At 32.5% G+C, this 24,650-nt stretch overlaps 1 protein-coding gene across 4 annotated transcripts in view; it reads left to right on the top strand.

Annotated features, from left to right (window-relative positions):
- The window catches only part of LOC126738144 (tyrosine-protein kinase Btk29A), a 70,442-nt gene extending 49,911 nt beyond the window's left edge, over positions 1-20,531 (top strand). For 3 of the 4 annotated variants that reach the window (XM_050443319.1, XM_050443321.1, XM_050443320.1), the window contains 3 exons: positions 359-477; positions 530-663; positions 14,834-20,531. In XM_050443319.1, coding sequence (XP_050299276.1) covers positions 359-477; positions 530-663; positions 14,834-14,935 — 355 coding nt within the window. In that variant the 3' untranslated portion in view covers positions 14,936-20,531. The remainder of the gene's footprint in view (positions 1-358; positions 478-529; positions 664-14,833) is intronic. The other variant, XR_007661234.1, reaches the window with a different exon arrangement.
- Positions 20,532-24,650: the final 4,119 nt, after the last annotated feature.

Below are 24,650 nucleotides of genomic sequence, written 5' to 3'. Positions count from 1 at the left end.
TCGAAAATCCTCAAAACTATATTTCTGATCATAGTCATAGCGCTATTACAGAATCTTAGATCAAAGTAATTTTGATAAACTCTAATTTTAGGCAAGGAGTGAAAAAAGTTTTATTATCCTGTGCATTTTATATTCTGGAAGAATACTTGATATAATCTGAAAGACCCTTCATCTCTGACTATGATTTTATTGAAACTGTATTACTTTATACTGTTGCTAATAGTGTTTTTGTTCTTTTTAAGTTTGTCTTTCAGCTTTATGTATAACAATATTATTAGGTTAAAGTTTTAATTTATTAATATATATGCGTGAAAAGTATTGCTAATATATTGTTGCCTAAATTGTTTTATTGGTATAGGTACGTATTGGACGACCAGTACACGTCTTCTGGTGGATCGAAATTCCCTATTAAATGGGCCCCTCCGGAGGTCCTGAATTATACTCGGTTCTCGTCAAAATCGGACGTTTGGGCATACGGTAGGTAATTTAACTTGATAAATTATATTTAAATTATTAAAATTTCTTTAAGGTGTATTAATGTGGGAAGTGTTTACCTGTGGCAAAATGCCTTACGGCAGGATGAAAAACTCTGAAGTGGTGGAGAGAGTGCAGAATGGCATTATACTAGAGAAACCCAAAGCTTGTTTTAAGGAAGTATATGATGTAAGTAGTGCAGTTGATTGAAAAATAGGAATAAGATTTAAAAAAAACGTTTAAGCGTCCTAAAAAATACGTATGAGAGCTCATTCGGTCCGGAATAATAAACTGTTTTTTCTCAACAAACGACGTATATTAAGCACAAGCAATTGAATTAGATACTATATTAGTATGTGTACACTGATTTATCTTATTAATAATACCCCGAAAATGTGGGATTTGTGACATTTTAAGAACTATGAAACGTGCTTCAAGTTTAATGATAGTTTAGCATTACATACTCGGGTGTTTTCCGAGGTGGCGTCCATATTCATTAATCAATATAGCAATTTTCTCTAAATTTGAACTTTTCTTTGTATTTCTTATATTATTTGTATTTATAATGGTGGCCTAAAATGGCAAAAAGTACATTTTTCTTAATGGAACACCCAATATTTTATTTTATATTTTAATGAACAGTTAAAATACCTTTAATTTAATATAACATATTCCTATATCTAAGATTTTTAGAAATAAATAGTTATTTTCATAAAATTTGATATTTTTAAACGTTTATTACGTATTATCTTGGGTATTACGTCACTTATAGCAAAAATGAATTTAGACATTTTTATCTCACACGCTCAAAAATTGAAAAGAAGAAGAAAATAGACTTATTCACGTATTTAAAAGAAATATGAACTTAAATCTTTACCTATATTCGATATACTTAATTTAATTTAAGTTCAATAAGTTTTAAATACAATAATTTACTTGAGGTATAATAGATTTTTTTTTATATATACCTAGGAGCTGAGGTTCAATCTATTAATCTCTGAGCTTGTTTCTTCTTTTTAATATCTTACCTAACTTTGTTATGAATATTACAATTAAAAAACGATAAAAAACAACAAGAAGGCCTACTTTTTTAAAAAAATACCTAATTTGAACCAACGTTTCGGTAGTTATATCCACTACCGTTATCAAGGTATTTAAAGTAAAATTAAATTAAATAAAAATAAAATATACTTATCTTTTAAATTTTCAGCTATGTAGTATCATCAAAATTTCTTCCTAATTCGAAAATACTTTATATACTTTTTTTTGAAGATTTGACGGTTTATTAATACAGTAAAGCCTCGATAGTCCGGACTAATAAAAACGACGGTGATCCGGATTAACGAAAAATTCGGATTACTGAAACATGATGTCTTTTTACATACATATATGTTTTTTATTAGGGAATATTATATGTATATAACTAAAAAATTGCCTACAAATATGTGATAAACGAGAAAAACATACAAATTAAAAGGATAAACTAATTTACATGTTTGCTATGTAGTAGGTACATAATAAAGCTAATTAAAAAAGTCTGTAATTTTTGCTTGCTTTACTTTTTTTTGGTTTTTCATAAAAGCCATTTCTTTAAGTCTTTGAAGAATAAGAATATCATGCAATGGCACTCGATTTTCTTCAGCCCACTTTAAGCATAAATTGAAGCCCTTCACTGCTTCATCATTTTTGACTCCTTTCTCTCCCCCTTTATTTTCGTCATCATCTTCACATTCTTCGCTGCTGCTATAATGCATTTCGTTGCTTTCTATCTCATCTAATACCAAGTTGTCATCATTTTCAATCCAGTTATTCACTTCATTAGGATTTATCTCGTTTTCACTTAGTGTTTGGAGCAGAGCATAGCCGAAACATCCGTTAAAGCTCGTAGCTTTTCCTGTAATTGCTTTAGCGAAATCAGATCATCGGCTTCGTATTCTAAATCATTACCAAAAACCATTCCTTTTGGAATTACTTTTTCCCAACCTTGTAAAACTTTGTAAAACCTCTACAGTAAGTTTTGACCATGCATTGCTCAGTAAGTATGTTGCAGTTTTGAGATTTAAGGTCTTTAATACCTGGATAACATTTTCTTCATTTTGTGATAAAATGTAAGCCAAAAGGCTCTTACGGTAAAACAGTTTAGTCAACCTTATGGCATTTTGATTGATTTGGGTTGCAGCAATGCTGTGCAATTTGGCGGAAGAAAGATTGTTTGGAAATGGCCATCCTCACTTCTCAGTTCTTCTGGCGATCCATGGCTTGAGGCATTGTCAATGATTAAAAGAGCACGTTCAGTTAGATTTTGGCTTCTTAAATACTCTTTTACTTGCCTAATAAACGAATTATGAAACCACTCTTTAAATATTGCAGATGTCATCCAAGCATTGCAGGAATTTTTGTACTCTACGGGTATGGGTACATTTTTAAATGCTCTGTGATTTTTTGCTTTTCCAATGACGAGAATTCTCAATTTGTGAGAACCATCTCCATTTAGACATGCCAGGAAAGTAACCCGCTCCTTACTTATTTTTCGTCCCGGTGCTGTCTTTTCTTGAGAACGAATAATTGTTTTTTCCGGTAACATTTTCCAGTACAACGCTGATTCATCAGCATTGTAAACCTGCGTAGGAATTAAATTCAGGTCTTTCATTTTCTATGCCAACATATTTTTAAAAGGCTCAACAGCAGTTTCGTCATTGGATAATTTCTCACCACAAATTTTTAAAGCTCTCAAACCATGTCTTTTTCTGAAATTTGCGATCCAACCTCGACTGGCTGCAAAATTCTCATTTCCATAAACATCGTTGTAGATTTGCTTTGCTTTGGCTGCTAAAATTTCATATGATATGAGAATGTGTCTGGAACGTTGCCTGCAAAACCATTCGAACAATCGCTTTTCCATTCTGGGATATTCAGGTTTTCTTAGTGTTTTCCTAGCTTCACCGCTAATAAAACTAAAAATAAAATATAAAACATTAGTAAAAATAAAACGTCTTTTTAAAACTTGGCACATACCTTTTAATGCTCAATTTGTTCTTTTTAATATCCGAAATTGTGGATGTGCCTACATCGTATTCACTAGCTAAGGCTTTTCCACTCACGCCACGTTCTAATCTGTTCAGTATATCAAGCTTTTGTTTTAAAGATAATGTTTTATCCTTTCGTCTTGGAGCCATATTCCCCAGAATTGGTGTAGGAAGGCCAGGAAGCAATAAGTGTCGACTGTAATACCTATGTAATGTTAAAAACTAAACTTTCGCAAACTACCAATCAATTTAAACTTGTCAAAGCCTGCAAAACGGCTGAAAACAGCGCGATCCGGATTATCGCGTACAAGCGAATCCGGACTATAACGTACATAATAGCGGCAAAATTCGTGTTCGGACTACTGAAGCATCCGGAGTAACGCATGTCCGGATTATCAAGGCTCTACTGTAGTTTGACAAACTATTTTGAAAGATAACAAAAATTTCAAAGGTTACTTCTTTAAAATTAAAGGGGTCTGATCTTAATGTAAATTAATAATAATAATAATAATAATAATGTCTTTATTAAAATTTACAATTGGTAAATTCTAAATGGCGAAGTTGAAGCTTACTTCCTAGCTTAACCATACAAATCAGCTTGAGGTTAGATACTACAAAGAATTTCAAAATGTATCTTAAATAATTGCATAGTTACAAAATATTAAGTTCTAACTGCCTATATGCACAACCGATTAACATTTATCATAGAAAATATATGAAAAAAGGTGACTACGTATTTGAGACTCCAAAATCTTTTCCAAAACGTTTGAAAATGTGGGTAATATACTGATTGACCAAGATCTTTAAATTCTACAGGAGATGAGTTTTTCAGAATTGGTACAATAAATGCGTGTTTCCATTCTGCGGGAAAAAAGGAATTTAAGATGCTACAATTAATAATATGTGTGATATAGAGAATTATTTTAGGGCAAAACAATAAAATAATATCGATGTTCAGAAAAATACTTTTTTTAATTACTTTTGAAAAGGTAATCAAAAGACCTTCCTTTCCATTTAAGCTTTTAGAGGTTACGACCCCCCTTGCCAGGGGGCTGCTGCAATTTGATTGAAAACCAACCTAAAAAACGTCCTCCTCAAAAATAAATTTGACGTGTTTTTGAAAATTTTTAAATTTTTTAGAAGGTGGTAGCTTTTCCAATTGATACCCTGTATATTAAGTAAATGTTAATCAAATCAAAATCAAAATATGCTTTAATGTCAAAACAAAATATGCATTGTAGTTAACGAAGCCTAAGAAATACAGTTATATCTAAAATAAAATAAAATAAAGGTGTTACAAAAATTTTTCTAGTTAATATATACAACAAAAAATCAAGCTAAAAATAGCCAGTCCAGAATCCATAGGTCTCCAATTTACTGAACAGTATACAGTAGCTGATGCAGTCAAAGGCTTCAAACAAGTCACAAAAAACTGCGGCAGCACAATCACCATTGTTTAGTCCAAGATATAACTTTTCCAAAAAATTGAAAATAGCATCAGTCGTGCTTAGGGATGCCTGAAAGCCAAACTGCTGTATAGTTTGACCATCGGATCTGTGCCTACGAAAAGAATGCGGGCGAAATTTTGAAGCGTTGTCACGTCTTACTGCAAAAATGAAATAGTATAGAATAAAAAGTAAATATAATGGTAAAATTCAGCTATTTAATCATAAAAAAGATAATAAATTATGTAATGCAGTTTAAACCATATTTTTTAGTTCTATTTGCTAATGTTTTGCATATTATAAAATCCAATATTGACTAACATTTATCCGAAATTCCTAATAAAACTTACAAAGCCGGCAACGTCGTGCTTTCGCGGAAGCATCTTGCTGTTTGGGGACAGGTGATTGGTTGATGACATCGCGGCCATTAATTTATTATTTTTATGCAGCTCTCTGTCTTTCTCTATCTTATTGGATCGCATCCTACCAGGTTTTGTGTAATTTTCGGAATAATATCGATTTCTTGCGGATTCAGTGGCGGCGGCGTATGTTAATACTTTTGAGCTATTAAACTGTTTTTATTGTTGTATTTTTAGGTACCTACTTAATTTATGACCTATGACTTTTGAGTAGTGTAGCATAGTTTAGTTTATTTGCTATTATTGTTGTTGCTGTTTTGTTGTTGTTTTGTGTTATTTGTTTTTTTGTTGTTAAAGTTCATAATTTTTAACAGTTTTTGTGTTATTTACGTTAAAATGAATAACTTTATTCATAGAAAGACAATTCATAGCCAGGCAAGGGAAGTGATTGCGAATGTTTATAGGTAAGTAAAATGATTATAAGAGAATTATAAAGCCTAAGCACAGTTATGAAAAAAAAAACATTAAAATAAAATCATAATTTATGCGACACTAAATTTTTACCTAATGTTGTAGTAAATAAAAATCATATTCAATGAAATAAAACCAAGCTCGATTGCTTTACAAACAAAAAGATTTAAAGTTAATGTTGGTTATTTTGAATATAAAATGTCTATAAATATAAGTAATATGAATTGGAACGACGACAAAAAAAATCGAATATCAGGATTATATACTTCTTGTACAAATTTTTAGGGTTTGCAATGAAGAAGCTACTAATAACTTCGTTAATCTACCAGTAAAGCGCAAACTTGAAAGAGTATCTCAATATACTGGCGTAAGCATTTCAATGGTGAAAAAAATTCACAAAGAAGATGAAGAAAGAATGCGGACGGACCCCAACAAAATGCTTTCTAGTCCCGGCAAAAAAAGACCGCGAATGACGAAGGTGGAACAAGACGACAACTTTCATTTTCAAATAGTTAAACACCTAATAAATCAAATTTATATAGGTTTAAAGTTGTGCCTACTAGCAGAAAGCTGTTGCAAAAATTGCCAGAAGAAGAAATTTTTTTCAAAAATAACATCTTTAAGGTATAAATACCTAAGAGAAATAAAAAAACACCGAGCCGAAGGTCGCAATATTGTCTATTTAGATGAAACTTGGATAGACAATGACCTAACGTTTAAAAAATGCTGGTAGAGTGAGACTGTTACTGGAGTGGTTAGCAATATATCTTCAGCAGGTACAAATTGATTATACTTATTTAAATAATAATTTAGATTATACATATTATGTAGTAAATTCAATGTTTAAACAGCATAATTCGGATTATCTGCCGTGCTCTTTCCCTCGCGATATCCAGGCATCGTGTACGGCACTCTTATTTTAAGTGAATAAACTAAGTAGGTGTATTACAAATTTTGTGTTTTCTTTACTTTACTTTTATCTCAAACTTCCCTAATCTTGTCTGTCATTTTTTTATTACATATTTACAAATAAAATATTTTAGAAGACCTTAATTTTCAAATTAATATCTTACCTACAAATACCTATTTTAAAATTAAAACAACCATATTTTTTAATATTTAATACATTCAAATCTGTGTAATCGGTTTATAAAATTTCGCACGTCACTGGCCATTTCATGAATGAAATGAGGCGGGTCTAGTCTACAACCACGTTCCCCGCACCGATACCGCTTAGCTACAGATTGGTTGGGCAGACTTTACACTTATAAGGTTGTGCATATTTAAAAATGAAAGGACTCTACTTTTAATAAGTTTTTCCACAATTTTTGACAAAGTTGGTGGAAGAGATATTGGTCGAAAGCTTGAAGGATTATTTGCATCTCCACCTTTGTATAGAGGGATAACACAAGATTTTTTTAAACAAGAAGGGAAGGTACCTGTTAAAAATGAAGAATTAATAGATTCGGCCAAAACCTCCAAAGCTGTGTCTGGGAGAGCTACCAGCACTCTCAATGAGATATCATCATACCCAGAAGAATTTTTATTTTTAATTTGTCCAAATAAGTCCTGAATTTCTAATGATGAAACCGGAGCAAAAAAGAAAGCATCCGAAACAAACAAATGATCCAAGTATTCCCGAAAATCCATATGATCAGTGCAAGCATAATAATTCATGTTATGTCCAATATTGCAGTAGAACTCATTTATCTGGCTAGCATCAAGGATTGAAGTCTTAAGATAATGAGTTGGTTTTGCCTTTTATTAATTTGTTAACTATTCTCCAGGACTCCTTTGATGTATTTTTTGAATTTAAAATACCCTGTTGATAGTAATTATATTTGGCAGATTTTATGACTTTCCTATAAATTTTCCGATATTTATTATGAAATGATATAAACTGTACATTTTGAGAGAAATACTTTCTTATATAATGTAATACCTTCATATTTTTACTGGATGTTTTTATACCTCTTGTAATCCAAGGTTTCTTTTCTTTATATTTTATAACTGTTATGGGAAAAGAATCATTAAATAACACACATAAAGTATTGTGGAATTCCTGAAGTGGATCATGAAAGCTTAGGACATTTTCCCAATGGGTCTCCATACAAATTAAACTGAATCTTTCAAAATTTCTTTTGGAAAATATACGACCCACCCTTTTTTGAAGTTTACCTTGACCATAATGTTCAAGTGGCAATGATGCAACAACAGCCTCATGATCTCATAATCCAGCATTTACCGTATTGCATTTCACACTTTCAATATCAAAAGACGTACATAGATAATCTAGAACCGAACAAGAAAAGGCAGAGAATCTAGTAGGCTCATCAATATGCATAAACAAATTAAAAGAATTTAACAAATTAGTTAATTATTGCACATTGGGATCTAACTTATTTGAGTAATTATTATTAAAGTCTCCTACTAATAATATTGTTGAATTAACTGAGAATTGATTCAACAAAACTTCTAGACTCTCTAAAATATCTCTAACATTTCTGGATGGTGACCTATAAATACAAATTACATAAACCTTAATTATTTCAAAAAACATAACAAAAAACACTTTGTCCTGTAACAAAAAATTAAAGCTGTCAATGTTTTCACTTTTAGGTCTATTATGTAAAGATTGATTTGACCATAATTAAAGTACCACTATGAATTACACTTAGTCTATTAAATCTAGCTACTACTATATAATTTGTTATAAACAAAGGTTCAAGGGGTCATAAACCAATGCTCAACTAAAGTCACAATACCAGGAAAATTTCGTGATTCGAGAAATAAAAGCAGTTCATCAATTTTGGGTCGTACAGACCGAATGTTTAAAAGAGCTATGGTGGTATTTCTATTAGCTTCTGTAAATAAAAATTTTCTTTTGAAGTTTTTTCAGGCAAGTCCACTACTTTGGCGCTATCAGACAAAATAGGATTAATGTAATTTATAGACCTTAGTTTGATTTTGTGTATGTTAATGAGAAACATCGTCGCATAAAAAGATAAAAGCTGACATGCTGAGTGTGACGAAATCCACGTTCTCTAAACTCATTCACAATCATTCTAACAGACAATCTTGAGTTTAGTACAAATGAACTTATAAAACTAATTATTTTAGAGTACTTATTCTTCTTGTTAAATCTACTACCACATTTAATATACAGAATAACATTCGTAAATCTGCCAATTGACAATAAACTTTTAAGCCCGGTATAAGTAGGCAATGTAACAATTAAATCTAAGCATAAAATAAAATTATCTACAGATGATAAGTTAACAACTGAAGGAAATATCCGCTCACATAAATGTTTAAATATAGACCCTGAATGGATATATCCAGAAACACGATGAGTTGAGAAACTCGTACAGTGGCGGCTCGCGCCCTGTAATCTAAGGTAGGCGACATATTATTATAACAGTGCGCACACCGAGTAGCCCGAGCTCCCCCTCCCCCCGTTTTTTCGGGATTTAAAAAAAAATTGTGGTGCCACGGCCACTTTTCATTAATAATTTACTAAAATTAAGAAAAAAATTATGTTTTCGAAATCTTTAAAAAAAAATAACCTAAAAATAATATTTTTTTTAAATTTAGATTTCAATCAACAAAAAAAAAATGCCGAAACAAAAAAAACAAAATGAAACAGACCTTTACAAAGTTGTATGAATTTAAATTATGATCGTAATTTTTGTGTTATATCCATATTTCATTTAATTTCACTAAATCCTTAGATATATACACTACCTACTGTTATTGACAGATACCTACTATAAGATGCAAAGATGCAGTAAATATTCTTCTATATTATAAACAAATACAAATAAATTCATTTTAATAACATAGATCTTACCAAAATTGCATGGTTATTTAATTATGCACCTTTGAGCTTATGTAGTTTTCTTCTTTTTAATACTATTTCTAAAAAAGATTAAAGTTGAATACTATATAACTAAAAGATATCATAATATTCTTCTACTTAACATAGATTTTGTTTTTAATTTTTGGTTTTTTAATTTTTTTTTAATTTTTTTTTTAGTTTTTTATTTTTGTTGTAAAACAACTAATTTTTATAAATAAGGTTTATTCTTCTGTCCTTTAAAAGTGCAAACCTACTTATTATTAAATCTGTAAAATTATCAGATCCCTGTAAAGAGCAAAAGAGTTCCTTTTCGATGGAAATTAAAGCAAGTGATGATAAGCGCTCATTACCTATTCTATTTCGGGAATATGTTTTTATGCGTTTAAGGCATGAAAAATGTCTTTCAACTGATGTACTTGTAATTGGTATTGTAGCAATAAGTGTAAAAAGTGTAAAAGCTTGGGGAAATATTTCTTTAAGACCATTATCTATAAAATGTTTTAAAATCGACTCTACATTTAATGTTGTTAGTTCTTCATCGTGAAAAATTACACTTAACTCATTAATTAGTTGCTGTTTGTCAAAAATATTTTTATAAAGGTTGGTGACACTTGTAACTAAAGAAGTTGGAAAATTTTTCTTATACTCTTGGAACTTAGAAGAATCAACCAATGCAAAATAAGTTAACTGCGATAGATCTGCAAACCGAACATCTATTTGCGTCGAAATATTATCAATAATCTCATAAAATAAAATTCGTAAAGAAGACTTTTCATCCCCTTTGATAGTGTTTGATAATTTTATTCTTTTTGATGGTGTAGGATTATCCACGCTATCTATCATATAGCCTGAAATTCTAATTTTTGCTTCTTTAAAAAATTGTTCGAAGGTTAATAATTCATTCCGCAAGGACTGTAGACGCTCTTTTGTTAAAAATACCTGTTTTTGACAATAAGCTATATCTAAAGACTTTTTTTGCAAAATACTAAATAGTGGATCCGTAATATCAAATACATTTTTGTAAGCCGCGGTTAAAAAAGAAAATTCTAAACCTTTCATAAATCTAAGATATCCCTTTGCCCCGTTAATTGACTCGGATGATGAAGATTGATCGTCAATAATTGTTTGAAAAACTTTTTTTAAGTCATTCCATTTTGAATCTAAAAGATGAACTATTTTTGAACGTGAAGCCCATCTGGTATCTACAGCAGTCGGTATCCTTTTTCCAACTATAGAGTCCAAAGTAAATGTTCGCTTTGCAGATTGATGGAAGAAGCCGGGAATTGAAGTTACGCTCGCAAAAAAAATTCGGCAATTTTTAATAGTTTTTGCTCCATTCTGTAGAACTAAGTTTAATCGGTGCGCACTGCAATGTGTAAATAAAGCTAATGGAGCATCGTCTTTAATTTTTTTTTGCAAACCATTTAACGAACCAGCCATTACGCTAGCGCCATCATAACATTGACCAACTAAATTTTTCTTATAATCGAAAGGACTTAAAACAGAAACAATTAATTCGTACATCGCGTCTGCCGTTCTATCTTGACTTACATCAAAAAATCCCAAAAATCTCTCTTTAATGTCACCAGATTGGTTTACATATCTGACCGAAATAGCGCATTGTGATTTTTCTAAAATGTCAGTAGTGTCATCAGCTTGTACAGAAAAAAATAATGCTTCTTTTATTTCTTTATGTATTGTTTCCAAAAGGTGTTCAGAGATACAACCTATTATATCGTTTTGGATAGTCTTAGACAAACCAGAAAAATTATTGCCTATTTTTTTTAAATGGTTTTGCATTTCGATGTCACGTTTAATTAACAAGTTAAATGTTTCACGAAAATTGCCAGTGTTAAAAGAATCGGATTTTTCATTGTGGCCTCTAAAAGATAATTCTTGTTTTGCAAGATGACAAGTGACATCAATCAAATAGCTCAATAAATTTCTATTTTTTCTTACATCCTCGTTATAGGATTTTAAAAACAAAGAAGACTGTATTTTTAATGCATCCTGTATAGTGCTACTATTTTTTTGCAAGCGCTTTAGACTAAGGTAGCTACTCATATGCTCCTTTGACGATTCATGTTTTTTTATGCTAGCTGACAGATTTTTTAAATCGCAAAAACCCTGAGACACCCAAACATTATTTCTATTACCTCCTAAAAGTATACAAGGCCAACAAAACAAACTTTGTTTAAAATAACTACCACATAACCATTGATGGGTTTCGAACCACTGGGTCTTAAAGGATCGCGAGAATGCTTGGCCTTGCTTTTTGTCAGGTTTTAAAATTGAAATGGGGGGTGTAGGGCGACCAATAGAAATTATTTCCCTACGATCATTTTCATTTAGGCGGGAAAATGGGGTTTCTTGTAAAGAACAAATTACATCATGCACAGGGGTTTCGGCGAGATTATTGGCCATTCTAAAAAAAAATAGTAAAAGGATCAAACAACTAGGTTAGGTATGCACCTCTACTTCTACAAAAATTACCTACTTTCTACTCTATATTATAATATTCTCAAAAATATACAACCCCTTAATAGGTACCTCTACTATCTTTACAAACTTTAATAGCACAATTATTATTCTAATATACTTATACTTATCTAATATAAACCAAATTCGAAATTCAATGGAGAAGCAACCATACGACGTAAGACAGCAGAAAAATCGTTCAAAGCTGAAAGAAACCGAAGAAACCAGCCACAAACCGTTAATGAATAAAAACAAAACCCCGCCAAGAAAAATCTGGAATTATTTTCCTTCTATCATATTATTAGTATTAGTACCATCACCATCTTTATTGCTCCTATGTAGTTTTAAATAAGTGCAACAAAGACGCCACACAGCACAAAATCCCGCCCCAGTCCCCACCATTGATTTTCCATTGAACGAGGGCTCATCTCATCCGTGCTTTAATTATCATACTGAAACTTACCCAATTGTACTAAAAATTAAATACGTTATAAAAATCGTAGTCATTGCTTGAAAATTTGCAACAAAAAACCTAGACTGCTATGAAAAATGTACATTTTTAATATTTTTTACGTTTAAGTAAGAAAACAGAATTTGTATTGCGTGCTAAATTTTTTTCCACTTGTGCTAGATTTAGTACAATCGTACTCTTAAATCACCGGCCCTTTCCCCTTTATCGATCGACGAACGAGCGCTTCGAGCGAATTGACGAAGACGGTCGAAGGCGGCCGAATTGTCCGCCTAACAGTGCACTTTTTGTCGCATAGAATAATTTTGTTTCACGTCGGCCGCTGTAAGTTTTGTATGGGAGATTGCCGCCGTAGAGACCATTAAATACAGGCGGTTGGAAATATACTAGCGTCTGCCGCCTGGAAATCACTGTGCCTCTGCAGTCAGATGTGTGGTGCTACGTTGCCGCTATTCATATTAAAAACCGGCTGCATATGTTGCGCGCCGCGCCGGCAGCTCTGAGAGATATTTTTTAAGGTGGTAGTTAGTTAAAAATAAAATAGCTTTGTGTTCGAAAAGCTTATGAATGCGAGTGAGACTTTATTTTAGAGTTGGATCTCAAAACGGATATCGATCGTGGGTTGGAGCCTCCCATCGGTTGGGTTAGTGTCTTTTGAGCCGCGTACCGAGAATATTAACTTTATTTATTACTTTTTTTCGTTTTCACGCAAAAAACTTAATTTTTCCGCATTTTTTTCCTTCAAAAAATACAAATACTATACAATGCCTCTCCTCTTTAAATTTTCTTCAAAAAACGTTTACTCTTGATTGCACTAATATTAAATAGACCCCTAAAATGAGTTAAGAATTGATAAAGGTACCTACTACGATTTCAATGAACTCATAATGTAATAAAATCACATGCCATTATTTTATTCAACCATTCATGAGATAAATGTGTTGAAAATTGTGCTTGCTATGACTAGGAAACTGTGCAGGATTCTAAAGATGGTAAAAACATATTGCACTTTTCTGAATGTAACCATTGACCTTTGAGTTGCTAATTTTTAGGATTCATAAACATTTTGATATTTTATTCAATAAATACCTATGTATTTTTTTACAGGCGTAAAAAACGTAAGATAAGAAAATGCGATTTGTTTATTGTTTATCTGCAAATAGATAATAGATTTAGCTGCATATTACAGACTGAAGAGCATTAACGCATTAAAATAGTGATAATGTAGGATTTGGAATTTTTAAAATATCGCTTTTGAGAAATATGTTTAAATTAGCAATTATTTCAAAAATATTTCAAATTTAGAAAGAAAATAATTTTCTAATGATCTAAACACCATCAATAGAAGGAATAAAGGCACCAATCCAACATAAAACTATAGTATAGGTAACTAAATTTTATTAATAAAAAACAAAGAAAAAGATAAACTTATTTATGTAGCGAAGGGTTACCAGAAGTAGGACCCAATAAGGAAATGAAACCAATTTCTTACAAAAAAATGCCGACGTTTCGACCTTATCCTTATATTTAGATCATCTTCAAATGTGGCTGGAAATAACACAATACATGCATAATGTAAATGGATATACATGTAAACCAATCACTTAGCTAATGATATTTGTTTATATCAAAATAAACAAGTAAATACAAAATTGCTAAAAATTTGAAGAATGAAATGAAAGCGGCAACATTGACTATGCTCTGCCGCGAGAGCGAACGCCGGCGGCACAAGGAACGGTGGTTCCGCAGACGCTAGTGGAAATATCGCCTTCCCATATATAATATCGTATTCATTTGATTTTATGAGGCGAGTCGATTTAGACTAGCTCAGGTGTCACGTAAAGTGGCGATAGATGCATGCGTATTAACATTAGACTAGGAGGTTCATCAGATATTTTAATATTACATTAAAAAGAATGATTATATTATATAAATTATAATGGTCATTTTTTTTCAAATTTACAAGTGAATTTTATAAGGTAGGCGGCGCCTACCTTGCCTACCCTGACGAGCCGCCGCTGCACTCGTATCCCCATATACAGTATATTAAATAAATGCTTAATTTGTTTCCAATACACTTCAAACATTTCAACATTTTTTGACTTGACTTTTCACAAAACAGCTGCATAAATAAACGCTTTTTATAATAATATTTTTATTTCGTAGCGCTGATGTGTTTTTTTCCGAATTTTTCTGTAACCGAATGAGTTAATTTCTCTATGCCCGTAACTATAACTAATCTCTTATTACAGGTGATGAAGAAATGTTGGTCGCCCCTACCAGAAAACCGGCCGTCGTTCCGCGTATTAAAAGACACCCTGATGAGCGTCTCGCAGGGCATCTTAGTCGATTGACTGGCCCAGTTGGTGTGCGACACGGTGGCGAGACGGGGCGTCGCCCCTTTGGACGACGGCGCCCCCAGCAGTAGCAGCAGCAGCAGCGTCGTAGCAGCGGCCTCCTCTCACCACCAGCCCGCTCCCCAGGACGGCTACGAGGAGGCGTGGCTCGGCTTTTGCCGCACGCTGTGCAGGGAGGCGCGCAGGACACGCAGGAGGACCAACTACGAGGTTCCGTAAAAAAAAAAAAAACAAACAAACAGAGGGCGTTCATTTCAGTTTTTTTTTATTATTATTATCGTTTAAATGATTCCGATATTTTTTTCAAGGCACTCGGGGACTTACATATGTTGTTTTTGTAAAACTTGCCTCGAGTTGTTGTAGTCAATATTTGAACGTGTTGAAAAAGGTATCGGGGTGATGCTGGCGAAGGTCACTATTAATAGAATATGTTGCCGCGGTTTATTTATTTTTTAGAAATTAAATGCGAGGGAGGATTGAAAAGATTCCATGTTTTGATGAAATTTCTTTGAAGCTTTTAATTTAATAATACCATAAGTCCTATAAAGTGGAGCTACATTGAGACACTTTTAAATGTTTTTGTTGATATATGATTGACTGCGCCCTGAGGTAAATTTTGAAGCATAATTTCACATGCAGCACGTCGATTGTTCCAATCACGTTCTGATAATTCCTGTTCCAGAACCATCTTGTATGGATGAAAACGAAGATCCTTGTGAAGAATTCTTCGCACAGTGCGGTCAGATAAACGAAGGGCAGCTGCGGGTCTCCGTGCAGGACGTCTAGGTGACCGTAAAAATGAGCGTCTCACAGTCTCGATGTTTTCGGGTGTCCGAGCTGTCCGTCGCCGTCCACCTCCTTTTTTGATAACGGATCCAGTTTCTCTGAAGTTCTTGACCCACAACACAATTGATTTTCGGTCCGGGACTCCTTCATTTCGCGGAATTTGGAACCTTATCCGGAACGCTCGTTGCGCAGCAATAACTGACCGATTTTCGCGGAGGTACACTTCGACGGCGAATGCGCGCTCTGCGTTGGTCCACATGATGCTTCAGACTAAAACATGTTTAAACAAAACTGTTTCCCATACGGCTCTTAGTGGCGCACAGTGACGACTTTTGCTAATCTAGGGGAACAAAAGTATTACTTTGTAATAGACACAATTTTTGTGTGCCAAATTTATATTTTATGCATATATTAGTAAAGAGAAGTAATTTTTAAGCAGTACCGTGCGCAGGGGGCAAGCCCTCCCCCCTCCTAGTGCTCAAAAATTAACTCTTTTAAAAAGCAAATCCCTCCAATACTTTTTGGGTATATAATAGTTAGGTTATTTTAAAAAAATACCCAACGACCCCCCCCCCCCCCTCCCCCCTGAAACACCCCTCCCAGAACCACTGTTTTAAGCTTACATTTTTTTAATATAAAACAAAAAATATCTCAATATTTTTTTTATTAATTGAAAATATTCTAAGCTGTCTTTAAAGATCTGTATTGTAGTATTCAAGTATTTCTAATTAAAATAAATTAGATAATAATTATTCTTTTGCTTACATATTACAAAAAAGATAAATATTTTCTTAAGTCTAAACACAAATTAAAAATTGGCTACAAAATTTTGGTTTGAAAACAATAGATACTTGAATAGTATGTAAAATAAATTAAATAGTTATTCTGAACATATAAAAAAAAGTTCAATAAAAATTAAAGACTTAATCAGTCTCACTGTCACTATTATGATCGCTATCGATATCGCTCTCATAAATTCTTTCCAATTCCATATCTGGTGCTTTTAAAAGACCCAAAGCCTCAGGTGAAAACTGTTTTAAAGGTTTACTAGTTTTATTTCTAAAGCTATTTATTACTGGATCTGATGCCACTAAAAGATGATGCATTAAATCCTGCATTGTAGCTTTCCTGGAAAATTTTCTGGTGTTGTATTCTCGCACTTTCTTAATATCTTTATGCATGCACTCTTGCGCATCTTCGGATAGTTGTCCAATTGGGATTAACGCATTTTTTATGATGGCTGAGCCATGTACCAAGATTTTATGCACAGTCACCGGCAAATAGTACCAACTGTAGTGTTCTAAGTACATAGCTAGAGTTCGGTCTGCATAAATCTGATATTTTTCTGGATCAATTTCAAACCCAGAGGATAGTACCTGAAGAAGTATTGCAAATTTTTTTATTAACTCCAGGTTCACTCCAGTAATTAGGCTTGAAGTTTCAGGATTGTCGAAGAATTTACGGGCCGTATTCCCGTCATTACTGGATCCGAAACCCTGCTTTACAGTGTCAACCAAAATATTTAATTCTTGTTTAAATCTTTTTTGCACTTGTTCTTTTTTCTTGTTTGCTATTTCTTTATCACTTCCTTTTGCTTGCCATTTTTTGAATTCTAATCTGTAAGATATTTTAAGAAGACATTCCATTGTTCTGATTCGTGCATGTAAAGAAGATATACCAAAACTATATACTTCTGACTTGGCTTGTTTATTTAAAAATTTGTTTGGGTCATTCATTTCTTTCGGTCCACAGCCACAAATATAGCACTTTTGTGATGCAATGTGCAAAAGGGAATTACAAATTTTTGTGTCAACCATGGTAAAGGAAAGATTTGGTGTAATTCTTACAGTATTATTATTTTCGAGATCATAAGAACATTTTTTTAACTGTGAAATTTGCGATTTAATCTTGTCTGTTTCAGTTATAATAAGTCCTTCGGTTTCTTTTTTTTGCAAAAGCTTAACTGGTCTGCAGAATCGGGTGCTTGCTGGAGTCGGATTTTGCCATAAAATATGTTGTTTGCCCTCTGACTCATAAGATAATCGAATTGGAACAAGGGAAATTACAAAAATTGCACTGTCATCTTCATTTTCGCAATTTTCCATTAAATAACGTTGCTTGTAGTTAGTATAACCACTGCTTCCATCGCAACCCCATTTTAACAAAAGTTGCAGTTCAGCATCACCATTGCAAAATTGATTAAGATCTTCATTCTGAACGGTACAAAGCCTATTTATGGTATGATCCAACAGCGATTGCAGAATGATTTCTGCAGAAATGTCTGTCACGGTAATATTTTCAGGATAACAATTTTTTTTTGCCTCAATTATACCTTTATCATACGAGGGTAACAGTTTTATACCACGACCTTTTAGTTTTTGATAGACGCTTATATAGGACCTCCTGCTCATTTTACCATCTAAGAACATGGCCAATGCCTCATTCTTTGAGAAATTTTCAAAATTATTATTAGTTGAAGTCCTTTGCTCGGCTTTTTTTAGTGCTGTGGCAGCGGTATTTCGTTCAGAGGCAACCTTTCTTACTATCAAAGCAGCATCCCTTTTTCCCTCTGCATAAAGTTTCACTTGTGCCGCATACAAAATTTCTTCTCTTGAGTGCGACTGGAGTAATCCTTCTATTTTTTTTCTCTTATTTTTTTTACAAAGTTCTTCAAAATTTTTCTGTGGTCTTCCCATTTTTGAGGTTGATGGTTGTTCAGCTTGCTCAGCATTCAAATCAAAATTTATTTGTTGATTAAGCCAATTGAAGTTTAATTCTAGAAATTTTTTTTCAATTCGATAACTTTTTTCCCACTTTTCAGCAAATTTGTATCCTAACTTTTTTAGCTTTTCCTTAATTGAATTTTCTGAGTCTTCTGGAAGCATATCCACATTATATCTTGACAGAAAATATGTATACATTGCTTCATTTTTGATATCTTTTGATTTCTCGGTGCGCCAAGCATCAAACAGGTTTCTGTGAGTAATGACAACCTCATCTAAAAATTGAGAAAAAAAAACAAAGTTGCAAAAAGTTGCAAATTTTTATTTTTGTATTTGAAAGAACATTGCCGAGGGACCATATAAATTTTTTTAATTTTACTGGAATCTGCTGGACTCAAAATATATGACTAGTTGTAATCAATTTGTTAAAATTTAAAAAATTTTGACATATCTAATAAAAAAAATTAAAATCTTATATAACGCTACTCAAATTTTAAAAAAATCATACTGTTTGCAAAAGTACATACCTACATCCATTTTATAAAATAGGAACCGAAACAACAAACCAATACACTTTTCACTACGAGCCTTTTACAACTACTTGAAATTGCAAATAAAAACTGCTATAACATAAACACTTCAGAAATGCTTTACATTCTTATCAATTAAACCGATAAGAACTTATAATTTTTTGCTTTTTCGTTTGGATTCATGCGAGTTCGGCATATTTTTAAAATATTTCGAGCAAAAATTAAATGAACTATTTTTTCTAAAAAAATACTTTTGTTCCCCTAGATTGCCAAAAGTAGTCACTGTGTGGCGGTAGCCCCACTATTCTGCGACGCCGCACGGCATTACAAGGGAAGGTTAAAAATAGAGAGACAGTTATGCCGCACCCTATAGATACCATTGTTTTATCTTGTATAGCAAAAACTGCTAAACTCATCTCGGGGTAATGTGCACAACATAGCCATTGCATGTTGTGGTGCTAAAAGTAAACTTACTTACTTTAGCGTAACTATTTTCCACAGTTTGCAACCGTTTTTACACTTAAAGGAAACTTTTCATTCCCCCTTGATAAAAAAGTAAAAAACACCCAGAATTTCAATTAGAAAAAAAAACAACACACAGACTGAACAATAAAAACGTCGCGCCAAATAATAAATTTAAGGTTTAGTTTTAAAAAAAATATATTTAGAGCCTTAGGCACTGGCAGAAATATTACTCGAGTAGTTTTTTGTAACTAACTATCCGTATGGAATTGTAAACCACTGGCACAAAAAAAACGGTTGTTATTTTGGTAAAAATTTGACAATAATACGTGTTTCTAATGCACTTAGTACGTGACGTTGCACCCCATAGCCATAAAATATTATATGGATCGTTCTGCTCAAAAATCGGAATTATTCAAGTCGGTGGGGCCAAAACGACAACGCGTAGCCAAAAAATTAAGTCTACTGCCTACTATAATGAATTATTATTATTATTATGAATAAATTGAGATATTTTTTCATTGTCTAGACTTGTAAGATCACGGTCATGGATGCGAGATATTATTATACTATAACATCATTACCACACATTAGATTATAATAAGCACTGTGTCCATTAATGTTCTAGATGTGAAGTAGACTCGAATTGTCCACGGTGTAAATTTAGTCAGTGTTTAGGATTCTTAGTAAATATTAGTTACGGAATTCTTGTTTTAGTTCTTCCATGGTGGATCCTCAGAAAACATCTTCTATCGTTTAGTTAGATTTTAATTTTAGATAAAACATTGGTGTGATAAAAGTTATATAAGCATTTATATTATATAGTCTTGTTTTTAAGATATAATTACAATTCCATATTAAGATTTTGCTATCGTTTTTTTTTACCAGTTACCAGCCCATATCTCAAAAGCATAAATCATATTATCAAAGCATATACACATTATAATAATATAACATGTTAGTATGAATTAATAGTCGGTTTTGTACTCACAAATGTATCGTCATCAGACCGTTTTTTACTTTGCTATAAAACTTCCTTATTGATTTTATTTATATTTAGGTAGATTTGTATAATAAAAGAATATGCATTTATTGTGTATGTTTTTTTATATGGTTAAAATCCAAGATGAAATCCAAAAAAATATGGTAAGTATGGAATCAATCTTATGTGCCTTGTATGAATTGGAATTTTTTATCAAAGTTTGTAAATTTATTACAGAATTATTATTTGAACGCTGTTTTAATTTTATTAAAGGAACCAATTCGAAATTACGCAAATTAAAGGAAAGTGCATTTATAATGTTAATGAAGATAAATGTATAGGTACTTGTCCAGTTGATTTTAATAATACATGTAAAACAGGGCATTTTCAAAAGTAATTGATAATTGAAAATATATTTTATTTATGGATTTTCTATCATAACATTATAATAGAGTAGGTATATAAGGGGTAGTCCACCCATAAATTAATTATCGAAACGTTGGTTCAAATTAGGTCTTTTTATTCAATAAATAGGTTTTTCGTTCTTGTCAATTTCAGTTAAAATTAAGGTTAGGTAGCATATGGAAGAGAGGAAATGAGCTCAGAAGTCGATAGTCTTGGGTATATAAAAAATTTATTGTATTGTATTTAAGTATTATTAAAGCTAGATTATATTAAAAGGTATCGTTAAAGGTTTAAGTTCATATTTCTTCTAGTAAAAATATTTCACATATATCTTCTTAAACTTGTTTATTATATAAAATAAAATCAGGTGTAAATGTTTGATGAATAAAACAGTTAAAACATTGTGTGATTATATAATTATTATGTTTGTTTAAGTAAATACATCTCGGTAGTTTATAGTCGTAAGAAAATATATGACACACACAAATATTCTTTTTATGAAATATCGTGTGTCAGATGTAAAAGTACTGATTTTTGAATTTTTTGATTCTAAATCCGTCAATATGTCCATTTTCTTTATCTTTTCAATAATTGAGCGAATGCGATAGTATTTTCTAAATTAATCGGAATATTGTCCATGATTCTCTCTGCAGGAAACTCAATCCTTCCATATGTGAGATTCTTCTCATTGTTCTTCTCATCAGTTGTCAAAGTCAAAAGTATTGAGAAGCAAATTTGCTGTACAATTTACAAAGAATTCCTAAATTTACAATAAAAATTACAAAGTGTACTTAGAGGTACAGTAGAAATAAAATTAACACATACTACAGATCGTGTTTTCGTTCGTTACTTATAGGAAACCGCATAGAGGCGAAATTTTGCAACGTCGCGCGTGTACGAGTACCTGCGACAGAGAACCGCCCCGGCCGGCCCGAGGACGAGATTAGTAAACATCTGACTTTCGTGAGAGCTGCGTCGTTTGGCGACAAAATGTCCCAAAATATTACGCGAAAATCCAGGCATTTTTAACACGTATAGTGCCATGGAGGAGTACTGTGATCCCCCATTCTGCTTAGATGTTTTGGTCCATACGGGCCGTGGGGGATATATATTATGTGATCCGACAGACCAGAAATTACATGGGGCCATGTCGCATAGCACTGATGCGACAATTTAATGCAAAAGAAATGGCAGTGTAATACAAAGGTATTGGACAAAATAAAACATCAATTGGTTTTCATGTAAATATTATTTTAGTTCTTATAAACATGGTAAAAAAAGTCCAATATTTTATTTCCAGTTTGAAACATGTAATTCGAAAAAGCATTGCAAACATAAGTGTTTTTGACATAATTACATCTAAATTTAGTCTTAGAGGTCTTGTTTTTTGCTATTTGACGTCCTGATTTTTTAGAAATATTGGCATAACACTGGCTGCAAGATTTCTTTTTTTCAGTATCCTCAAGTATATGGCCGGTTTCCTGATTATCCACAGATGGGGTATCCTCATATTTTAGTAAGCCATTAATGACTTCTTCCCGGAATTTGGTGATGTTCATTTTATTCTGCGTTATTTGCTGATGGAGGGTATAGGCCTTTATAAGTCCCGAACCGACAACTAGCTCAATCGCTAGTTTACGATACCACTTTACCCCACGACAAAGGGAAGAATTGTAGGCTTTCATCTGGTCTGATATTGCAATATAGGCTTTGTGTTTATTATATTCAATAATACTGCTTGGCTTTGTTTTTTCTCCTGATTTTTTCTTCTGAGTAACCATTTCCGGAATAAATTTTGTTGTCAACATGAGAACATCTCTTCGGTCTTTCTATTTCTTAATAAATATACCATTGTTACTCTCATTGGCAATAATTTTTTAATTTCCACGTTTTACTTTTTTTTGAACCACAACTTTTGAATTTTTTTTTCGATTGCTGCATAATGTGCCCAGAATATATGACTGTTTTTCTAGAAGTTTAGAGGCTAGTTCGACAGATGTATATCGTAGTATCGTAGTAGTTATCTGCAACGATTGTGTGTCCCTGGTTTAACAAATTATCCGTGAGTTTCAAGGCAACATTGGAGGGTACTGACTGTCCTTGATTAGGTTCCTTTTCTTGACCGCAGTAGATTGAAAGATCGTCAAGATAACACAAATTTTATGCCAAATTTGTGGCGCTTATTGCTAATATATTGTTTGAATTTCAGTCTGTCTTTAAAAGGTACAAGAGTCTCATCTATACAGATAAACTCGCCAGGGATAATTGGAGACTAAAAATTCTCCAATAGTTTTGTAACAAGATACAAGATCTTGTACAATCTGTCACCATCAGGAACAGTTTCGTTGTTTGCAAAATGCCAAGTTTTTAAAAACAGTTGAAAATGATTTCTAAGCATAACTTATTTTATAAAGTTTAAGTATATTTTGCTTGTTGACCAATATGAGGAAATTGAAGGTAATTGAACCAGACCCATCCACATGATACAGCCAATAAACTGTTCCATCTCCGAGCGGTCTGTGTTTTTCCAGCTTTGAATACGTGCGTTTCGTGATTGAACTTGGGCTTTTTGTTGTTCAGCGTATATATTTGTTTCTCGAACAAGTAAATGAAATATGTCGTCAGTAATTATTAATTTATAAAATTCATATGGAGTTTGGTCATAAAAATCATAAAGATGCGCTTGAATGCCAGGATTGGTGAGTGTAAATAAAAAATTTTTCATGTGCACGCCAGTTACATCGGACCAAAAAAACAAATCACTTTCATATTCTGCTAGAGATTCATCCAGCATGGTCTCATCATTATAATTGATATTTCGCTGAATGACACTCTCAATAACTTCGTCAATATTGTTACCTGGTATTGACGTTTGCAATGTGTTCTCATTAGCTTGGAGTTCTTTTGCAAACACAACTCTTTTTGCGGAAGTGCTTGGCATATCAGAGGGAGGAGAAAAAAACTCGCGTTTCTTCTCAGAGCTATTGCAAATCCTAATCTTTTTTCTCGGTGTTTCTGGATCCTCTTCAGAACTTGAAGACTCAGAACCAGAAGGGTTATATTCACTCACATCCGGCGAAAAGTCATCCTCACTCGCAGAAAACACTTCGTCCCATAATGTGGCTAGATTCTCCTGTTCTTTTTCGTAATGAATCATAGTACTGGAACTAAGATTTTACGCTTGCAACAGTTTTCTTTTTCTTACAAAAGTATTTACAGGTCACATGCCTTGAAATATCACAAGCTATACTCCACAAAAACAACCAAAAAAGAAAATAACAACTTGGGTGACGGTCAACTTTGCCCCCCACTGGCCATAATATTGCCAAATATTGCGCGTTTGCTTTCAGGCCATAGGGGATAAACGTCGTCCGTCAAAAAAAAATATAAAAAATTCGACAAAAAAAATGAAAATTCCGTAAAAAAAGCATGAATAATAGGATATTTACTAAATTTGGCCCCAGGGTACTACAATAATGCATTTCCATTATGGCACTTTACGTGTTAAAATATTTATTCTAATGCGGGTTTTACAGACATGACAATGTGTAAAACCCGCATAGAATTGTAATCTTAAAATGTTTAATATGCTGTGTTTTGCATAATGAAAATTAAAGCGTTATTTTAATAAAAAATCAACTCTGATAAAAATATAATAAAAAAATCAGAAATAAAACTCTAATAAACAAACTTAACAACATATCATTTTTTAAATAAAAGGCTCAAATAAACCGCCTTCTTTCGCTAAACGAAAACTTAACCTATCGTAAAAGCTATTTCGCACCTCCAAAAGAGTTTCAGGTAAAATGGAATTGGCACATAAG

This window comes from Anthonomus grandis, chromosome 7 (genome assembly GCF_022605725.1).
Source record: "Anthonomus grandis grandis chromosome 7, icAntGran1.3, whole genome shotgun sequence".
Taxonomy (NCBI): Eukaryota; Metazoa; Arthropoda; class Insecta; order Coleoptera; family Curculionidae; genus Anthonomus; species Anthonomus grandis.
The sequence above is the reverse complement of the archived record's forward strand: the minus strand, read 5'-3'. Positions and strand labels throughout refer to the sequence as shown.